The sequence below is a fragment of the Callithrix jacchus genome, chromosome 16, assembly GCF_049354715.1.
Source record: "Callithrix jacchus isolate 240 chromosome 16, calJac240_pri, whole genome shotgun sequence".
Classification (NCBI taxonomy): domain Eukaryota; kingdom Metazoa; phylum Chordata; class Mammalia; order Primates; family Cebidae; genus Callithrix; species Callithrix jacchus.
The window spans coordinates 32,452,700-32,473,698 of record NC_133517.1 but is presented as its reverse complement, the minus strand read 5'-3'; the positions used below and the strand labels follow the sequence as shown (position 1 = coordinate 32,473,698).

Sequence of the window (20,999 nt, the reverse complement as noted above, 5' to 3'; positions counted from 1 at the left end):
AGATTACAGGCATGAGCCACCATGCCCCACCAAAAGTCTTATATTTTACAGTGAAATGGGGCCAGGTGCAGTGGTTCACACCTATAATTCTTACACTTTGGGAGGCCCAGGTCGGAAGATCACATGAGGCCTGGAGTTTGAGACCAGTCTGGGCAACATAATGAGACCTCATCATCTCTACTAAAAAAAAAAAAATAGCTAGGCTTGGTGGTATGTGCCTGCAATTCCAGCTACTGGGGAAGTTGGGCAGGAGAATCAGTTAAGCCTGAGACTTCAGCGAGCTGTTGACTATACCACTACACTCCAGCCTGGGTGACACAGAGAGACCTGTCTCAAAAATAAATGAATGAATGAAATGACATCTAATGCAAATGATTATTATATTGTCTAAAATATAGACTTTCTAAAAGGATTGCTTTCTTGGCTGGGTGTGGTGGCTCATGCCTGTAATCTGAGCACTTTGGGAGGTTGAGATGGGTGGATCACTTGAGGTCAGGAGTTCAAGACCAGCCTGGCCAACATGGTGAAACCCTGTCTCCACTAAAAATATTAAAATTAGCCAGATGTGGTGGTGGGCGCTTGTAGTCCCAGCTACTCGGGAGGCTGAGGCAGGAGAATTGCTTGAACTTGAGAGGCGGAGGCTGCAGTGAGCTGAGATCATGCCACTGCACTCCAGCCAGGGTGACAGAGCGAGAGTCTGTCTCAAAATAAATAAATAAAAATAAAAGGATTGCTTTCTTGATTGTGTGATGCATTAGTTATTGCTGCATAACAAATCACCTGAGATATAGCAGCTTAAAACAACAAACATCAGCCAGGCGAGGTGGTGGCTCATGCCTGTAACCCAGCACTTTGGGAGGCTGAGGTGGGTGGATCACAAGGTCAGGAGTTCAAGGCTAGTCTGGCCAACATGGTGAAACTCCATCTCTACTAAAAATACAAAAATTAACCTGGCGTGGTGGCAGGTACCTGTAGTTCCAGCCACTCAGGAGGCTGAGGCAGGAGAATCACTTGAACCTGGGAGGCAGAGGTTGCAGTGAGCTGAGATTGCACCACTGCACTCCAGCCTGGGTGAGAGTAAGACACCATCTCAAGCAACAACAACAATAACAACAATAGCAATGACAAACATTTCACATATTTCTGAGGGTCTCAAATCCCTAGAGGTTTAGATCAGTGGTTCTAGTCCAGGGTCTCTCATAAAGTTTCAGTTATGATGTTGGCTTGTATTGTGTCATCTGAAGGCCTTGCTGGACTGAAGCATCGGCTTCCAAGCTCACTCCTGTGGCTGTTTACCAGAGGCCTCCATACCTTACTGGCTTTTGGCCAGGGAGGCCTTAATTTCTTACATATGGGCCTCTCTATAGCACAGTGTACAACTTGGCGGCTGGTCTCCCTTACAGTTAATGATCCAAGAGAGTGTGAGAGAGTGTGCCACAATGGGAGCCAGATATCTGCTATAACCCAATGTTAGAAATGATAATACATCACTCTGCCATATCTTGTCAGTCATGCAGACCCCTGGTACAGTGTGGGAGGTGACAACACAGGGTACTAATACCAGGAGGCAGGGACTGTCTTGGAGGCTGGCCACCACATTCAGTGAACTTTGCTATTAATTTCATTTAGTCCCTATAACTGTCTTCATATTCAAAGAGGAAAAGATACTTTCTCATGTAAACATAATGGTCTTAAAGAATAAGATTCTCTTATACCACTTAAACTAGATGAGTGAAAAAAAAAAAGAATAAGGCTCTCTTTAGAGATCTTAGTGAGAATTGTAAGAAATGAAATAAACAGAAGTCTGACTGCCTTATTTAGTGTCACTGATGTATGCTGTATTGCTGGAGTAGAAGTTAAATAGAAAAATTGACCCGGTATATTCTGCTCAAATGTGTTTTTTGGCAATTGAAATGTTCTTAATAGCTACGTTTTTAAAAATACATTTTTTTGCTTTTTGTTTATATTTTATTGGTATGTATCTTATACTGCAAAATACATTTTAATGCCATGAAAGGATATACTGTCTGTTTGTTCAGCTTTATAGCTTACATTTACATCTAACTTCTTAGAAAAGTATAAAAAGGTATTAAAGTCATTCTGTCATATTATAATTATTAGTGTTCTTAATGGTATTTTGTGTTCCTTAACACTGGAAGGGGAAAGCAGGATTATAAAATAGTTCCTGTTTGCTCAAACTAAAAGCTGTAGGTATACTAGAAAATTCAGACATTTCAGAAAACAGCATTGTACAGATAGTAGTAGGGGGAAAAATCAGAGATGAATGACTCCCTTTGAATACTTGCCACCAAAATGGACTAATAGAGTCCAGGTTCTACATACAAACAATGTGGAAATTGTTTGTTCCCCGCTGATCTTCTCATCTACAAATACATACCTGGGTTTCACTTTCTTTCTTTTTTTCTTTTTCTTTTTTTTCGAGATAGAGTCTCGCTCTGTCACCCAGGCTGGAGTGCAGTGGCACAATCTTGGCTCACTGCAACCTCTGCCTTCCGGATTCAAGTGATTCTCCTGCCTCAGCCTCCTGAGGCATGCCACCATGCCCAATTAATTTTTTGTATTTCTAGTAAAGACAGGGTTTCACTGTGTTAGCCAGGATGGTCTCGATCTCCTGACCTCGTGATCCACCTGTCTTGGCCTCCCAAAGTTGCTGGGATTACAGTTGTGAGCCACGGCGCCTGCCCCTGGCTTTCACTTTCAGGGGAAACATCTTCATATTTGAGGAGCACTGAAAATATATTTGATTAAAAGTCTGTACAAAATTTAATCTTTGGCAAAAAAGCAACTGTATATTGTAACATTGTACAGTTGTGCAATGGTAACAATAAAGGAATAAGATGCAAGGAAATGTACATGTGCCAGAGATATAATTAGCAGAAAGTAATGGAACACATGATACTGATTCTGTTGTGATGATACTGGTATACTCAGGCTGCTGGTGAAGGTATAAGTTTTTCAATTTTAGGGAGCAGTTTTTCTCAGGAATTTCATTTTATTCCAAGGAAGTAATTCAAAAAGAAAGAGTTTGTTACTTGGATTTATGTATTGTAGTACTGTTTGTAATATTTTCTTTTTTTTTTTTTTTTAATACGGGTTCTGGCTTTGTCACCCAGGCTGGAGTACAGGGGTGTGATCTTGGCTCACTGCAACCTCTGCCTCCTGGGTTCAAATGATTCTCCTGCCTCAGCCTCCTGAGTAGCTGGGATTACAGATGCCCATTCCCACCCCCAGCTAATTTTGTATTTTAGTAGAGACAGGGTTTCACCATGTTGGCCAGGCTGGTCTCAATCTCCTGATCTTAGGTGATCCGCCCACCTCAGCCTCCTAAAGTGCTGGGATTACAGGTGTGAATCACCGTGCCCAGCCTGTTTGTAACAACTTTAAAAACTATATAGTAATAATTTGTAATAGTAATATAGTTATTTATAATAATATTTTAAAAATGAGAGGAGAATGATCAGGTTAGTTGTAATACATCAGTACAAGGGAATGTGCAGCCATTATATTGGCATTGTATAGGTGGTTTTCCACTTTCACATATCACATACTGACATGTCAAACTATTTGACATATGTCATCTAACTCCATGTTTCTCAAACTTCAGTTATGTGTATTTAAAACTTAAGTCATTCTCATGGATTCATGTGTTGACTTAAATAATTTGAATTATAAGGCTACTTAAATATAAAACAGAAATCTAGGTAAAGCTCCTTATACTTAAATATGCTGTAAAATTGAAACTAATTTACCAGTAAAATATTACTTGGAAATACTAATTTATGTGAGAGCAATATTTTACTGAAACCAAATTGCTAACTCTCAGTGTAAATATGATACCAGTGCAGCAACAGATAATTATTTCTTTCTTTTTTAGAGACAAAACAGGTTCTTGCAACTGTGACACACCTGTACAATTGGGTGCTGTGAATGACTCAGTTCTCATCATTTTGGCTCTGTTTAGTCTACTACAAACAATATATATATATATATATATATATTTAAGATAGTTATCAGAAAACTGGGTTTTTTCTTTTTGTTGTTGTTGTTTTGGTTTTTTTGAGACAAGGTCTTACTCCATCACCGAGGCTGAAGTGCAGTGGTGTGATCACAGCTCACTGCAGCCTCAACCTCTGTAGGCTCAGGTGATCCTCCTACCTCAGCATCCCTAGTAGCTGGGACCACAGGTGTACATCATCACATCCTGCTAATTTTTGTTTTGTTTTTTAGTAAAGGTGGGGTCTTGTCATGTTGCTCAGGCTGGTCTTGAACTCCTGGGCTCAAGCCATCTGTCCGCCTTAGCCTCCCAAAGTGTTGGGATTACAGGCATGAGCCACTGTGCCTGGGTAATTGTTTTGTTTTTATTTGGCAATATATCATTTATTATTAAGACTATGTAGCTCGGTGTGGTGGCGGGTGCCTGTTATCCCAGCTACTTGGGAGGCTGAGGCAGGAGAATTGCCTGAACCGAGGAGAAGGAGGTTGCAGTGAGCCAAGATCACACCACTCCACTCCAGCCTGGGCGACAGAGCATGACTGTCTCAAAAAAAAAAAAAAAGAAGGAAAGAAAGAAAAAGACTATGTTTCTTTTTTCTGATTATCCCAAACCAATTAAAGTGGTACCACATTGCCAGCTAGATGTTAACACCACACAAAATTGAGCACTGAAGTCCTTCAACAGTAGTGAGTTCCATGGAGGTCATCTGTGTGATGCATAATGTTTATACTATGATGTTTCTAAACATCATTAAAATGAAAACATAAAATTAAAAGTTGCAGATCTCTGTGAATGTATCAGCAGGTCTGTTGACTCCAAAATTGATCTAATTACTTTTTGAAACTGTTAGTTTGTGCTACAGTCTGCTAGACTCAGCCACTGCAGGAAAAAAGTAGGTCTCATTTGATTTTGTCACCTCCCACTGTTAGCCTTCTGGTTCTCACTCCAACCAAGCATAGTGAGGGGAAGAGAGTGAGCAGCAAAGGTGTTGAGGGAGATGGTAAAGGAAAGGCTTGTCCAGAATGTCACTTGTGGGTGTAGGGAATGGCTGGCAGAGCTCCTACTCAGTTTGTGCAACAGACAGTGGAGGATTCTTCCATCTGTATTCTTGACACCTACCTTGTATTTCTGGTGCAGAATTTAGAAAATTTGACTGCACTAATATATGGGTTGGATAGGGGTGGTAGGTAAACCTTTGGGAAGGAACTACCGAGTTCAGCTTCCTGGTCCTGGGCTAATGGAGTGGTTGTTGGGGTCCTTCTACCCCACTTCCTACCATATGATATATGAATTTCTTATTGGTCTTTTTTTTTGAAACGGAGTTTCGCTCTTGTTACCCAGGCTGGAGTGCAATGGCGCGATCTAGGCTCACCGCAACCTCCGCCTCCTGGGTTCAGACAATTCTCCTGTCTCAGCCTCCTGAGTAGCTGGGATTACAGGCATGCACCACCATGCCCAGCTAATTTTTTGTATTTTTAGTAGAGACTGGGTTTCACCATGTTGACCAAGATGGTCTCGATCTCTTGACCTCGTGATCCACCTGCCTTGGCCTCCCAAAGTGCTGGGATTACAGGCTTGAGCCACCGCGCCCGGCCTTCTTATTGGTCTTTTAGAAAGTTAACTTTCAAAAAAATTTTAGGGATAATATTATATGAAAATAGGTGATCTTTAGAACAGGGATTCCCAACTCCCAAGCCACAGACCAGTACCTATCAGTAGCCTGTTAGGAACCTGGCCTCACAGCAGGAGGTGAGTGGTGGCGGCAGTGGTTTGACTGAAGCTTTATCTGTATTTACTGCCATTCCCCATTGCTTGCATTACTGCCTGAGGTCTGCCTTTTGTCAGATCAGTGAAGGCTTAGATTCTCATAGGAGCACAAACACTATTGTGAACTGCACATGTGAGGGATCTAGGTTGTGTGCTCCTTATGAGAATCTAATGCCTGATGATCTGAGGTAGAACAGTTTCATCTCCAAACCATCTCCCCCAACCCTTCTGTATTAGTATTAGTCTGTTTTCACACTGCTGATAAAGAAATGCCCAAGACTGGGAAATTTACAAAAGAAAGAGGTTTAATGGACTTAGTTCCATGTGGCTGGGAGGCCTTACAATCCTGGCAGAAGGTGAAAGGCATGTCTCACATGGTGGCAGACAAAAGAAGAGAGCTCGTGCAGAGAAACTCCTCTTTATAAAACCATAAACCATCAGATCTTGTAAGACTTATTCACTATCACAAGAATAGCACAGGAAAGACCTGCTCCCATGATGCAGTTATCTCCTACCAGCTTCCTCCCACAACACTTGGGAATTGTGGGAGCTACATTCAAGATGAGATTTGGGTGGGAACACAGCCAAAGCATATCATCCCTCACCCATGGATTGTCTTCCACAAAACCAGTCCCTGGTGCCAAAAAGGTTGGGGGCTGCTGCTTTAGAAGGCATGTTCATTAAATGGCATTCCGACAAGCAAATCTGGAAAATAAATCCTCTTTACATACATATTAAGATAAATTTCAGATGAATTAATGAGCTTAAACAATGAAATCAATAATTATTATATAAAAATATTGTTCCATGTTTGTTTTTGACAGATTCTTGCTCTCACCCAGGCTGTAATTCAGTGGTGCAGTCTCAGCTCACTGCAACCTCAGCCTCCTGGATTCAAGGGATTCTCGTGCCTGCAGGCGTGTACCACCACAGCCAGCTAATTTTTGTATTTTTAGCTGAGATGAGGTTTCATCATGTTGGCCAGATTGTCTTGGAACTCCTGGCCTCAAGTGACCACGTGCCTTGGCCTCCCAAAGTGCTGGGATTACAGGCATGCACCACTGTGCCTGGCCTGATTCATACTTTAAAAATCATTTGTAGGGCCGGGCGCGGTGGCTCACGCCTGTAATCCCAGCACTTTGGGAGGCCGAGGCGGGTGGATCACGAGGTCAAGAGATCGAGACCATCCTGGTCAACATGGTGAAACCCCGTCTCTACTAAAAATACAAAATTAGCTGGGCGTGGTGGCACATGCCTATAATCCCAGCTACTCAGGAGGCTGAGGCAGGAGAATTGCCTGAACCCAGGAGGCCGAGGTTGAGGTGAGCCGAGATCGTGCCATTGCACTCCAGCCTGGGTAGCGAGAGCGAAACTCCGTCTCAAAAAAAAAATTATTTGTAATAGACAAAGTTGGCAACAATATAAGTGTATAACAACAGGAAATTAGTTAGATTATAATTTACATAATGGTGTGTCATGATCATTAAATGTTCTTGAAGTATGTTTATTGACCTGTATATCTTGGATAGATGTTCATAATATATTGGTAAGTAAAAAACAGTTTGTTAGAGATTAGAAAAGAGCTAAGATTTATTATAATACTGAATGTTTACTAGGTTCTAGGCACTGCTAACTTCCTTGCAGCTTTTGTTTCATTTGATTCTCACATGTGATCCTGTTTTTGCGTGTGTGTGTGTGTGTGTGTGTGTGTGTGTGTGTGTATGCAAACCTATCTTCTTTGAATGTATAAATGAATAAGGATACTGCCAAACTGTTTTTTAAAGTGGTCGTACCATTTCACTTTTCTTTCTTTTTTTTTTTTTTAAGACGGAGTTTCTCTCTTGTTACCCAGGCTGGAGTGCAATGGCACAATCTTGGCTCACCGCAACCTCCACCTCTTGGGTTCAAGCAATTCTCCTGCCTCAGCCTCCTGAGTAGCTGGGACTACAGGCGCGCGCCACCATGCCCAGCTAATTTTTGTATATTTAGTAGAGATGGGATTTCACCATGTTGACCAGGATGGTCTCAATCTCTTGACCTCGTGATCCACCTGCCCTTGGCCTCCCAAAGTGCTGGGATTATAGGCGTGAGCCCGGCCTACCATTTCCCTTTTCTATCAGAATTGGGTGAGAGTTCCATGTAGTCTATATTATTGTATTTTGATTACTGATATTAAGTACCTTTTCTTGTGTTTATTGATCATTCATGTATTTTGTGAAATGTCTAAGTATTTTGCCCTAAAGCTTAGATTTATCTTTTGTTTATTTGTCAGAGTTCTGTATCATTCTAGATAATAGTCTTTTGTCTGATATGTGTACTGTGAATATTTTTTCGTAAGCTATGGCTTGCTGTTTCTTTTAAGGTTAGTACTTCTAGTATCCTGTCCAAGAAATCTTTTTTTCTTTTCTGGTTTTTTTTTTTTTTTTTTTTTTGAGAAAGGCTAGAGTGCAGTAGTGTGGTCATGGCTCACTGTAGTCTTTACCTCCCATTCTCAAGGGATTTTGTCACCCAGGCTTCCAAGTAGCTGGGACTACAGGCATGCGCCACCATGCCTGGCTAATTTTTCTATTTTTTGTGTAGGTATGTTCTCACTATATTGCCTAGGCTGGTCTCAACCTCTTGGGCTCAAGCGATCGTTCCACCTCAGCCTCCCCAAATGCTAGGATTACATGCATGAGTGAGCCATCATGCCCAGCCTCAAGAAGACTTTCTTTACTGGAAAGATATTGTTATGTTTTTCTATGTTTTCATCAATAAACTTTATGGTTTTGGCTTTTAGATTTAGGTATATAATCTATTTTAAGTTTTATATATGATGTGAGATAATGGTTGAGATTCTTTTCTTTTTCATGTACATGTCCAGTTGTTACAGCATTATTTTTAAAAAGACTTTTCTATTTTTTTTTTTTGAGACAGAGTTTAGCTCTTGTTGCCCAGGCTGGAGTGCAGTGGCACGATCTCAGCTCACTGCAACTTCCACACCCCAGGTTCAATTGATTCTCCTGCCTCAGCCTCCCATGTAGCTGGGACTACAGGTGTGCACCACCATGCCCAGCCAATTTTTCTATTTTTTTTTAGTAGAGACAGGGTTTCACCATGTTGACCAGGATGGTCTCAATCTCTTGACCTCATAATCAGCCCTCCTCGGCCTCCCAAAGTGCTGGGATTACAGGCGTGAACCACTGTGCCTGGCAAGACTTTCTTTTTACTAGTGTTTTGACTTAGCACTGAGTAAAAATAAGCTAACTATATGTATGTGTGGATTTATTTCTAGACTTGTCTTCTTGTCCTATTGATTTGTATATTCTAACTCCAATACCATACTTTATTGATAACTATTGCTTTTCGTAAGTCAAAATTAGATTGTTTAAGCCTCTAAATGTGTTCTTTGTCCACATTATTTTGGCTATTGTAGATTCTTAGTTCTTCCATGTAAATTTTAGAATCGGCTTTTAAATTTCCTTTTTAAAACCTTGCTCAAATTTTGATAAAGACGTCATGAAATAAATTAAACTGGGGAGAATGGACATGTTAACAATATTGAGTCTTCCATTCTGTGGTATATAACACATGGTATATCTGATATATCACTTCATGTATTTAGGATTTCTTTCTCTTAGCATTTTGGTAGCTTTTCTTTTTCTTTTTCTTTCTTTTTTTCTTTTGAGACAAGGGTCTCTCTCTGTCACTCAGGCTGGAATGGGACTGCAGTTGCATAACCTTGGCTCACTGCAGCCTCGACCTGGGTTCAAGCCATCCTCCCATTCACCCTCCTATGTAGCTGGAACCATGGGAGCCACCATGCCTGGCTAATTTTCATATTTTTGGTAGAGACAGGGTTTTGCCATGTTGACCAGCTGATCTGAACTCGTGGGCTCAAGCAATTTGCCCACCTAGGCCTTCCAAAGTGTTAGGATTATAGGGGTGAGCCACTGCACCCAGCCCAAGTTTGTCGTTTTTAGTGTAGAGATCTTACCCATCTTTTAAAAGATTTATTTATAGAAATTTCATCTTCTTGATGTTGTTATAAATGGTAATTTTAATATTCATTGATAGTTTATAGAAAAACAATTGATTGGTGTATATTAACCCTGGATCCCACAGTTGGCCGGGTGCAGTGGCTCATGCTTGTAATCCCAGCACTTTGGGAGGCCGAGGCGGGTAGATCATCTGAGGTCAGGAATTCAAGACTAGCCTGACCAACATGGTGAAACCCTGTCTCTACTAAAAATACAAAATTAGCTGGGTATGGTGGTGCATGCCTGTAATCTCAGCTATTCAGGAAGCCAACGCAGGAGAACCACTTGAACCGGGAGGCAGAGGTTGCAGTGAGCCGAGATTGTGCAGTTTCACTCCAGCCTGAACAATAAGAGTGAAACTCTGTCTCTGAGCAACAAAAACAGGTCAGGCATGGTAGCTCATGTCTCTAATCCCAACACTTTAGGAGGCCAAGGCAGGTGGATCATGAGATCAGGAAATCGAGACCATCCTGGCTAACATGGTGAAACCTCGTCTCTACTAAAAAATACGAAAAATTAGCTGGGCATGGTTGCACACGCCTATGGTCCCAGCTACTCCAGAGGCTGAGGCAAGAGAATCACTTGAACCAGGGTGTTGGAAATTGCAATGAGCCAAGATCACGCCACTGCACTCAGGCCTGGGCAACAGAGCAAGACTGTCTTAAAAGAAACCTTGTAGCCCACAGCCTCACTAAATTCATATTAGTTTTTGTATTTTTTTAAGATTGTTTTGGGTTTTCTATGTACACGTATCTTCTGCAAAAAAAAAAACAAGTTTTACTTTCCTTTTTCAATTTGATTCCTTGTGTTTCTTTGGCTAAGCTATGGCAGAAGATTTAACAATGTTGGCCTCTGGATGGATGAGATTATAGGTGTGGTAGGTTTTTCTTCTTTTTGTTTATATACATTTTCTAGTATTTCTTTAACAAACACTGCTTTTGTAATAAAATATTTTGCAAAAAGACTAAGTATGAAGAAAGGAGAACATGCAAAATACATTTAAGTTTAAAAAGCAGAATATAAATTCATCGAAGAGTTTTGATTCTGTAAAATATTTACATAAGGGACAAATACTTAATGAATTTTAGGGCAATGGAGATCCTCAATTTTTTTAGTGATTTGTATTTTTAGTGATTAGTATTGTTATACGTATCAACAGGAACAAAAATGTTAAAGTATAATTATTTTTTACCCTATTTTTATCACTTTCTTCCCAGGAAATTCTTTTGTCTTGTTTTGCTTAGCTACTGAACTGCTGTGCTAAGCAGAAAATAGGTCAAAATATAATTTTGAAGAATCATAGAAAGGGCTATAGATGACTTGGCGTTAGAAAGTACATTGTGCTACTAGGCACAGTAGCTCCCACCTGTAACCCCGGCACTTTGGGAAACCAAGGCAGGAGAATTGTTTGAACCGAGGAGTTTGAGACCAGCCTGGGAAACGTGGTGAATCACTGGCTCTGCTAAATACAAAAAATTAGCTGTGTGTGGTGTCACGTGCCTGTAATCCCAGTTACTGGGGGGATACTGAGGTGGGAGGATCATCTGAGCCTGGGAGGTCAAGGCTACAGTGAGCTGTGGATCATGTCACTGCACTCCAGCAATTGGGGAGGGAATAGAAAAAAGTTATTAGTATTTAGAGGTCTGAGACTAGGAAAAGAGATGAGTAAAAGTGATTTTAGGATTTATTATGTATGCTCCTATTATATAAGGAAAAATGTAATTTCTCCTTAGTTTTCTCAAAAATGTTTTGTTCCTTTGTTTTCATGGCATTTTGAAGTGTGCGTTTGTTTCTTTTGGCTGTGATAACATGCCAAGCCTGGTTGGATTTATTGCTGTTAAAACTTTATTTTCTTGGTCTGTGAGGATGTAACATTTGTAATTTTGATTATTTGCAAGCAATTCAGTGGTTCATGATTGGTGTAATTGGAAATATAATTACTAACTCTGATACCAGCATGCAGGAGTGTGTTACTTGGCCATTGAGGGAAATAAGTTAACATGCAAGCATGTCCATCATTATTACTTAGGAAAGTTAAGCAGCAATTTTCATAAATTTTCAAAAAAACAATAGCACCTTTATTTTTGTGTGGAAAATAGCTATTGAGTGTAAGAGAGCCAAATTCAGTCATTGCTGGAGAGGTAGTCCCCTTGTGGCGTGAGGATGTGCACAGGATCCTCAAATAGGCTCTCAATGAATATTGACTGAGGAGAAATTTAGGAGGAACCTACAAAGACATTCCTGTATTTCTGTGTCTTTTTTTTATTTGAGATGGAGTCTTGCTGTGTCATCCAGGCTGGAGTGCAGTAACAGGATCCTCTGCTCACTGCAACCTCTGCCTCCCAGGTTCAAGTGATTCTCCTACCTCAGCCTCCCAAGTAGCTGGTACTACAGGTGTGCGCCACCACACCTGGCTCATTTTTGTGTTGTTAGTAGAGATGGGGTTTCACCATGTTGGCCAAGCTGGTCTTGAACTTCTGGGCTTAGGTGATACACTTGCCCTGGCCTCCCAAAGTGCTGGGATTACAAGCGTGAGCCACCATGCTCGGTCTGACATTACTATATATCTGATTCTGGGAATTTTCAAAAGTCTCTAAATGTATCGCATTAAAGACTGATATTAATTCTGAGGAACTTGCTGACTGAAAAGATTATTGAATTAGATATCTGAAGATAAGTATTTTAATCTCAGTTATGCCACCTACTAGCTAGATAGCCGTGATTAAGTTACATTACATTTCTGAACATCATATTCCTTTTGTAAAGGGGGATAAGAACTTGGGATCTGCCAGGCTGCTAGTTATGTGGTGCAGATTGTGCTCTAGTGAAGGGTAGCCATCTGGTTAAGGGAAGGGAGAGTGGGGCTGACACTCGGGGTACTCTGTGCAACAAGTTGTGTACCTTAGCATGGGGTCTGCCCAGAGAAGGCATGCCTTTTTCAAACTCTCACAGAGGCCCATCTGTTCACCAAGTAGTGCACAGTAGCTCTGCAGCTTCTTGGTGGGGGTGGGGGCGCGTGGTGAGACACTGTTAATTTGCTCAAAGATGCTGTATAGACAATGGTGAATCTAGGCTGGGTGCAGTGGCTTATGCCTGTAATCCCAGCACTTTGGGAGGTTGAGGCAGGTGGATCACTTGAGGTCAGGAGTTTGAGACCAACCTGGTCAACATGGTGAAACCCCGTCTCTACTAAAAATACAAAAATTAGCCAGACATGGTGGCATGCGCCTATAGTCCCAGCTACTCTAGAGACTAAGCGGGAGAATGAGGAGAATTGTTTGAACCTAGGAGGCAGAGATTACAGTGAGCAGAGGATCACTCACACCATTGCACTCCAGCCTGGGAACAGTGCAAGAGTCCATCTCAAAAAAAGAAAGACAATGGTGGATCTGGCTATGCCTACCTCATAGAATTGTTATGGAGAACGATGAGATTTGTGTAAAAGTACTTTGAAAAGTATAGTATAACACAAATATGTCTTATTTTTACTGTTCATCTGTGGTTTATTTTAGGGTAGATACAACAAGAATTGAATACTCCATTCCTTTAAGAGAAAACTGGGCACTACCATATTTTGCATGTCAAGTTGCTGCACTCACAGGCTATTTAAAAAGCAACTTAAATACCTATGGAGAGGTAAGATACAAATCTGTTTTATCCATTGCAGCTAATTCTGTTGTATTGCAAATGTGGTGCATAATAGCAAATAAGTTTTAGTCATAGTAAGAATTGAATTATATTCAATGAAGCCTGGTTACTACATAATAAAAAGTATAGTTAGGTAGTTTTCTTTTTTTCCCCCTGAGACAGAGTCTTGCTCTGTCACCAGGCTGGAGTACAGTGGCGTCATCTCAGCTCACTGCAACATCTGCCTCCTGGGTTCAAGCGATTATCCTGCCTCAGCCTCCCAAGTAGCTGGGATTACAGGTCCCCACCCCCGCCACACCCGGCTTATTTTTGTATTTTTAGTAGAGATGGAGTTTCACCAAGTTGGCTAGGCTGGTCTCAAACTCCTGACCTTGTGATCCTCCCACCTTGGCGTCCCTAAGCACTGGTTTTGCAGGCGTGAGCCACTGTGCCCAGCCAGTAGTTTTCTTACAAAACTGTTACTCTGTAATCTGATTAACAGTAAATTAGGAGGAAGGAGATGTTTTATTATTTTAATACAGTTACTTGACAACTATGTAAAGAATATCTTATTTTTAAAATCTGTCCCACTGTTATTTTATCACTTCTTGGACTTCTGGGACATTGCTGGCCTTCAGTCGCCATAATTTAAAGGTATATTAAGGAAGATGTAAAGAGTGACCACAAATGACAGCAGCGTTAACTTGGATGGTAGCACTGCATATTCTGTTTCTTCTCGTGTGTTTTCTGTGATGGGGTATAGGTAGGTTGGTAAAAAATTCAGGAGACTTCCCCAGTAGTTTAGATTCTTACATTATTATTGTTATTACCATAACTCTTTTGGCAGTTGGAAGAAGCCTGAGGAGTAGGGCTCAGAATAATGATTTTAGCCCAGGCCCAGTGGCTCATGCCTGTAATCCCAGCACTGTGGGAAGCTGAGGTGAGCAGGTCACTTAGGGTTAGGAGTTTGAGACCAGCCTGGCCAACATGGTGACACCTCGTCTCTAATAAAAATTCAAAAATTAGCTAGGTGTGGTGGCACATGCCTGTAATCCCAGCTACTCAGGAGGCTGAGGCAGGAGGATCATTTGAACCTGGGAGGCAGAGGTTGCAGTGAGCTGAGATTATGCCACTGCCTTCTATCCTGGGTGACAGAGTGAGATCAGGAGTTCACGACCAGCCTGACCAACATGGTGAAACCCTGTCTTTAAAAAAAAAAAAAAAAAAGAATTCCTGGCTAGAGGCCGGGTGTGGTGGCTCACGCCTATAATCCCAGCACTTTGGGAGGCCTGAGGCGGGTGGATCACAAGATCAAGAGATCGAGACCAATCCTGGCCAACAGGGTGAAACCCCATCTCTACTCAAAAAAACAAAAAAATTAGTTGGGTGTGGTGGCTCACACCTGTAGTCCCACTACTCGGGAGACTGAAGCAGGAGAATTGCTTGACCCAGGAGGTGGAGATTGCAGTGAGCCAAGATTGTGCCACTGCACTCCAGCCTGGCACCTGGTGACAAATCAAGACTCTCTCTCAAACAAAAGGAATTCCTGGCTAGAAAAAGTAAACAGAGCTTATTAAACCTGATTGTCTAGAAAACAGGATGTACTTGTGGATCCTTTATGAAAAATCTCTGAAAAAATATACTATTCTTTTCTCCTTTCAGTGGTGATAAATGTCATGAGCATACCAAACTTTATTATTTCATTTTTATAACTAGCATTTCCTTTTTTTGCGTAAAATAACATGAACACATTTCAGCTTTGTGATTTTTCCTATGTGTTGTATTTGTATACAGATCTTTCTAAATAAGAGTATATGTATTTTTTCTTTGTTGTTATTATAGACAAATTCTCACTCTGTCATTCAGGCTGGAGTGTAACGGCACAATCTCTGCTCACTGCAACCTCCACCTCCCGGCCTCAAGCAATTCTCCTGCCTCAGCCTCCCAAGTAGCTGGGATTACAGGGGCCCAGCACCATGCCAGGCTAATTTTTGTATTTTTAGTAGAGATGGGGTTTCACCATGTTGTCCAGGCTGGTCTCCAACTCCTGACCTCAAATGATCTGCCCACCTCGGCTTCCCAAAATGCTGGAATTCCACCGCGCTTGACCAAGAGTGTATTTTCTATAATAGTCAGGGAGTCTATGATTGAATATTTCCCTGTTTGATTGTACAGCTGTCTCTTAGGGAATAATAGTTCTTCAATTGTTAAGTAAAAGAGTTTGGTATAGGCTGGGCACGGTGGCTCACACCTATAATATTACCCAGTACTTTGGGAAGCTGAGGCGAGTGGATCACCTGAGGTCAGGAGTTTGAGACCAGCCTGGCCAAAACGGCGAAATCTGTCTCTACTAAAAATACAAAAATTAGCAGGTGTGGTGGCCACACCTGTACTCCCAGATACTTGGGAGGCTAAGGTGGGAGGATCGCTTAAACCCAGAGGTGGAGATTGCAGTGAGCCGAGATCATGCCACTACACTCCAGCCTGGGTAACAGAGTAAGACTCGATCTTAAAAAAAAAAAAGTTTGGTTAAGTTTGGTATAGCAAAGTAAACTGCCTAAGCTTCTTTATATTTACCTTTTTGCTTATTTCTTTGAGACATAGACTCACTCTGTCACCCAGGCTGGAGTGCAGTGGCATGATGTAGGCTTACTGCATTTTTGACCTCCCAGGGTCAAGTGATCCTCCCACTTCAGCCTCCTAAGTAGCTGGGACAATAGTCATGTGCCACCATGCCCAGCTAATTTTTATATTTTTTGTAGAGACAGGGTTTTTTGCCATTTTGCCCAGGCTGTTCCGGAACTCCTGGCCTCAAGCAATCTACTCTCCTCAACTTCCCAAAGTTCTGGGATTACAGGCTATATTTACCTTTATTTTAAACTAAAGTAAACTTTATGTTACCTAAAAAAAAGTTTAAGTATCTTTTAATAAAGTCATTGTTTTTATTTATTTTAAAAGAAAATCTTTGTAAACAGTGCTTTTATACCATTTTATTACTTTTCTCGATATTTTTTCATTGCCATATGTTATGCATTTGTTCTTTGTAATTTTTTTATTCTTTTTTAAATTAAAAAAGTAATACATATATTATATACATGGTTAAAAAACTGTTCATGCAAATGAACATACAGTGAAAAGTATATTTCCCTCCTGTTCACTATTATTACCAAGGACCCAGAACTTTTGAAAGGATCCAAGAATAGCTTATTATTTTATATTAGGTTACACTTTGTTTCTCTTTTTAAATTTAACCATGATTTTTTTTTTCTGCTTTGAAAATACTCCACAGTATCCCACCCCCGTTTTCTCTCTTAATATTAAGTGGGAAAATTGTATTTATCAATTATATGTTTATAACTAGTCACTCATCAATAGAGTCAAGAGTACACAACAAGAACAAAATACCTATTTGAAAATATTAAAGAGTAAAAAGAGGCCAGGTGCAGTGGCTCACACCCGTAATTTCAGCACTTTGAGAGGCTGAGGCGGTAGATCTCAAGGTTTAAAGATGGAGGCCATCTAGCCAACATGGTGAAACTCCATCTCTACTAAAAATACAAAAATTAGCTGGGCATGGTGGCACATGCCTATAGTCCCAGCTACTTGGAAGGCTGAGGCAAAAGAATCACTGGAACCCGGGAGGTAAAGGTTGCAATAAGCCGAGATCATGTCTCTGTTCTCCAGCCTGGTGACAGAGCAAGACTCCGTCTCAAAAAAAAAAAAAAAAAAAAGTAGTAATATTAAGGATTCTATAAATATATACAACAGGAAAAGAAAAAAAAGTTAGCTAGGGTGTATTCTTAACTCTTTAGCTAACAACTCAACTTTTTAAGAAGCAGAATTGCCTAATCTTTCAGTTATGTTTACTTCCCTTCCCTCTCCTCTAAATCTATTATTATTTTTTTTTATTTTTATTTTTTATAAAGACAGGGTTTCACCACGTTGGTCAGGCTGGTCTTGAACTCCCGACCTCAGGTGATCTGCTTGCCTTGGCCTCCAAAGTGCTTGAATTACAGGCATGAGCCACCACGCCCGGCCTTAAATCTATTCTTTTAGTTTAAATTAGTTTAAGATTCACAATAAGTTGTAAAAATAATATAGAGAATTCCCATGTACCCCTCACTCAGCTTTCCCCAATAATATCTTGCATAGTCAAGATACCTTGTCAAAGAGAAGAAATTGATATTGATATAATACTGTTTATTCAGGCAGTGACTTTCTACAGATTTCACCTGGTTTTACATGTACTGCCAAGTTGGGCAGATCATGATGTCAGGAGTTCGAGACCAGCCTGACCAACATGGTGAAAACCATCTCTACTAAAAATACAAAAATTAGCCAGGCATGGTGGTGCATGCCTGTAATCCCAACTACTCAGGAGACTAAGGCAGGAGATTCACTTGAACCTGGGAGGTGGAGGTTGCAGTGAGCCGAGATTGGACCCCTGCACTCCAGCCTGGGCCACAGAGGAAGACTCCATTTTAAAAAAAGAAAAAGAAGAAAGAAAGGTTATATAAACGGAATCAAATTATGTAGTATGTAACTTTTTAAGATTAGCTTTTTTCACTTAGCCTAATACGCTTGACATCCCTGTGATTTACTGACATGTGTCAATACTTGCTCCTTGTCATCACTGAGTAGTATTTTAGCAACATGTATTTTTTTTTCCTTTTTCTTTGAGAGGGAGTCTCTTGCTCTGTTGCCCTGGCTGGAGTGCAGTGGCACAATCTCGGCTGACTGCAACCTCTGCCTCCCAGGTTCAAGCGATTCTCCTGCCTCAGCCTCCCTAGTAGCTGGGACTACAGGCACACATCACCATGCCGGGCTAATTTTTGTACTTTTAGTAGAGATGGAGTTTTACCACGTTGGCCAGGCTGGTCTTGAACTCTTGGCCTCAAGTGATATGCCCGCCTTGGCCTCCCAGAGTGCTGAGATTATAGGTGTGAGCCACCGTGCCTGGCTGACATGACTTTTTTTTAATCACATATTTTGTATTTTGCTTCCCATTCTTGAGGTCCCTGTTGATCTCGTGGTCCCTGTTGCCTCAGGATATCCAAGTTTAGATCAATCTTGTGTGCAGTTATCTGGAGTCATCCAGAGACATCTGCGGTTGATTACTGAAACCTATTTGATGTATCACTTAAATCCTATGTGTAAAAAAGTTCACACTATAGGCACAGTGAAAATGAAGCCCTGTGAGGCACTGTGAGCAAGGTAAGGGGCAGATAAGACTGCAGAGAACTTTGAAAATGTTCAGGGGAAAGAATAACTTTGCTAATTGTCCAGGTTGTATTTGACACACAGTTCTATCTTTAAGACATTTTTACTGTGTGTTCTTAGAGTAGTTTGAGAGTAAACCCTTGGAATTAACAATTTGTTTTAGTATATTGTAGCTTTCCCCCAGAATCTCAGAAGTAATCCCCAAATGCCCAGTACATTAATTAGGGTGGGTCTAGATTTGAACCTTTATTGCTTTCTGGAACTGGTTTCTCTGGGGATGATGGTGTTCAGCCTGGTTATTAGTTCTGGTTGTTCCACATTAGAGGGTTTCCAGAACCCTTGCCCTGCGCATAGCTATGGTGACAGGAAAAGCAGAAGCTTATGTGTTCTGTCAGAGCCCTTCTGAGCTTTGCAGTGGGTGTTATTTGACCAACAGGTGGAAGTTTGCCATCTCTTACATTTGGGTCTCTGGTCTTAATCTTACTCAGGATGCTGGAAAATTCTTTTATCTGCTGATGGCTGAGGTATTTCTGACTCTGGAATTTATCCTTGAGTATAGTTAGCTGAGTATGAAAAACTTAGTTTTAAAGAGTACAGTTCTTATCTTAGGTTTCTTGACTGACCTTTATTGTCCTTCTCCTTCACTGTTCTTATCTTAACAAGGTCACTTGACACTACAGTCAATGGAGGGATCCAGAATTTAAAAGTAGGTCCGTGGAATAAGGAGAGGCTGTTGTTGAATATGTTATGAGATTTGTCACAGACTTGGTAACTGGCTAAGGGATCACATGGGAGATGACATCTGGAAGGATAGAATTGACTTAGCCAGGCAGATGTTTGGCAAGGCCAAGGACATCTCTTGTGTTTAGTAGTTAGCAGAGGAAAACAGCTGAAAGTTTAATATGGTTGACAGTATAGGCACTGGGGAAAGATAACACTTCTGTGTACAGGAAATGAGAAAAGCAAAGACATGGGCTGTGGAATAGGCTGAGATGTAAACAGACTATTTAAATTAAGTTCTTAGGAAAATAAGTTCTGAACCCTGATGAGTATCAACATTTAAGTTATTTGTACAGAGAGAAGTTAACATCAATTGTTAACCAAGTATAAAGTCATTAACTTGCTAAACGAAAGGTTAATAAGAGCCTAAAAGTGTCATAGAGATCACAACTACAGAAAGCAACGACCACCACTAGGACTGAGGGAACAAAGGGAAAAATATGAAATTATTAAAACTTGAAGCACCATGGAAGTGAAATGTTATTTTCACAGCAAAAGGAGTTGCCCTACGATAACAAAAGCTCACCAGCCAGGTTTAGTAAATGCCACCACTTGCTTATAATTGTTGCTTTACTTCTTTTGGGATAAAAATTATATTGAATTTTCTTTTTCTTCCCTTTGTTTTCCTGAAATTCTCAATATGACGTTGAGTATTGAAGGACAAGTGCTTGATTTCTTTCAGGTGCCTTATATGAAATCTTGTTTTTGTAAGGATTTAATGATAATTATGAGATTTAAAAACAAAGTTTCAAGAGTTATATAACTTAAAGTTGAACCAGTAACAGAGCTGCAACTTTGAGGCAACAGTCTCATATACTTCTATAGTAATAAAGCTATTGATATTTAGTTTCTTTCATCTGTTTTCCCTAGAGGTTTTGCTACTTGTTGATGAGTGCTTCAACCTACACATTTATGATGATGTGGGAGTATAGCCACTATCTCCTGTTTCTTCAAGCAATATCTCTATTCCTGCTAGATATCTTTTCCCTGAAGCAAAGTGACAAGGTATTACGGCATTTTGAAATGATTTTCAATTCACAGTTAAATGTATTTATAGCATTGTATGTTAAAACCTCTCTTTTCTTCATCCTTACGCTCATATGGTTCAGAACCCCGATGCATTCCAACATTTAAGCTATTTGGACAAAGAGAAGTTAACAATTGTTAACCAAGTATAAAATCATTAACTTGCTAAATGAAAGGATAATAAGAATCTGAAATTTTCATAGAGATCACAACTATAGAAAGCAGTTACCATTGCTAGGGAAAAATATGAAACTATTAGAATATAGGGACCTCACAAAGCTGATACTCAGACTTTTGAACTCAGAAATACCAGCTTTGCTTAAAAGTAAAGCCCTTCAGAATTGGGACCCAGGCCTCTGAGGATGTGGCTGTAGCTAGCTGGTCTTGGGTTTCTTGGGCTAGAAGAAGTAATGAAGCTGGTTCTTCAAGTGTTGGAAAAACTGCAGCTGCATTCAGTGCTTCCATAGGAAGTAATTGCTATGTTGGGGTGAAGAAGCATCACCAAGGTAAAATCACAGGAACCTCAAACCATCAGGAAGCAAGAG

The 20,999-nt window shown here is 40.6% G+C and overlaps 1 protein-coding gene across 12 annotated transcripts in view; it reads left to right on the top strand.

The window, feature by feature from the left end:
- The window catches only part of DPY19L4 (dpy-19 like 4), a 67,784-nt gene that overhangs the window by 17,546 nt on the left and 29,239 nt on the right, over positions 1-20,999 (top strand). For 10 of the 12 annotated variants that reach the window (XM_078352671.1, XM_035276487.3, XM_078352670.1 and 7 more), the window contains 2 exons: positions 13,314-13,437; positions 20,299-20,433. In XM_078352671.1, coding sequence (XP_078208797.1) covers positions 13,314-13,437; positions 20,299-20,433 — 259 coding nt within the window. The remainder of the gene's footprint in view (positions 1-13,313; positions 13,438-20,298; positions 20,434-20,999) is intronic. The other 2 variants (XM_078352668.1, XM_035276488.3) reach the window with 1 other exon arrangement.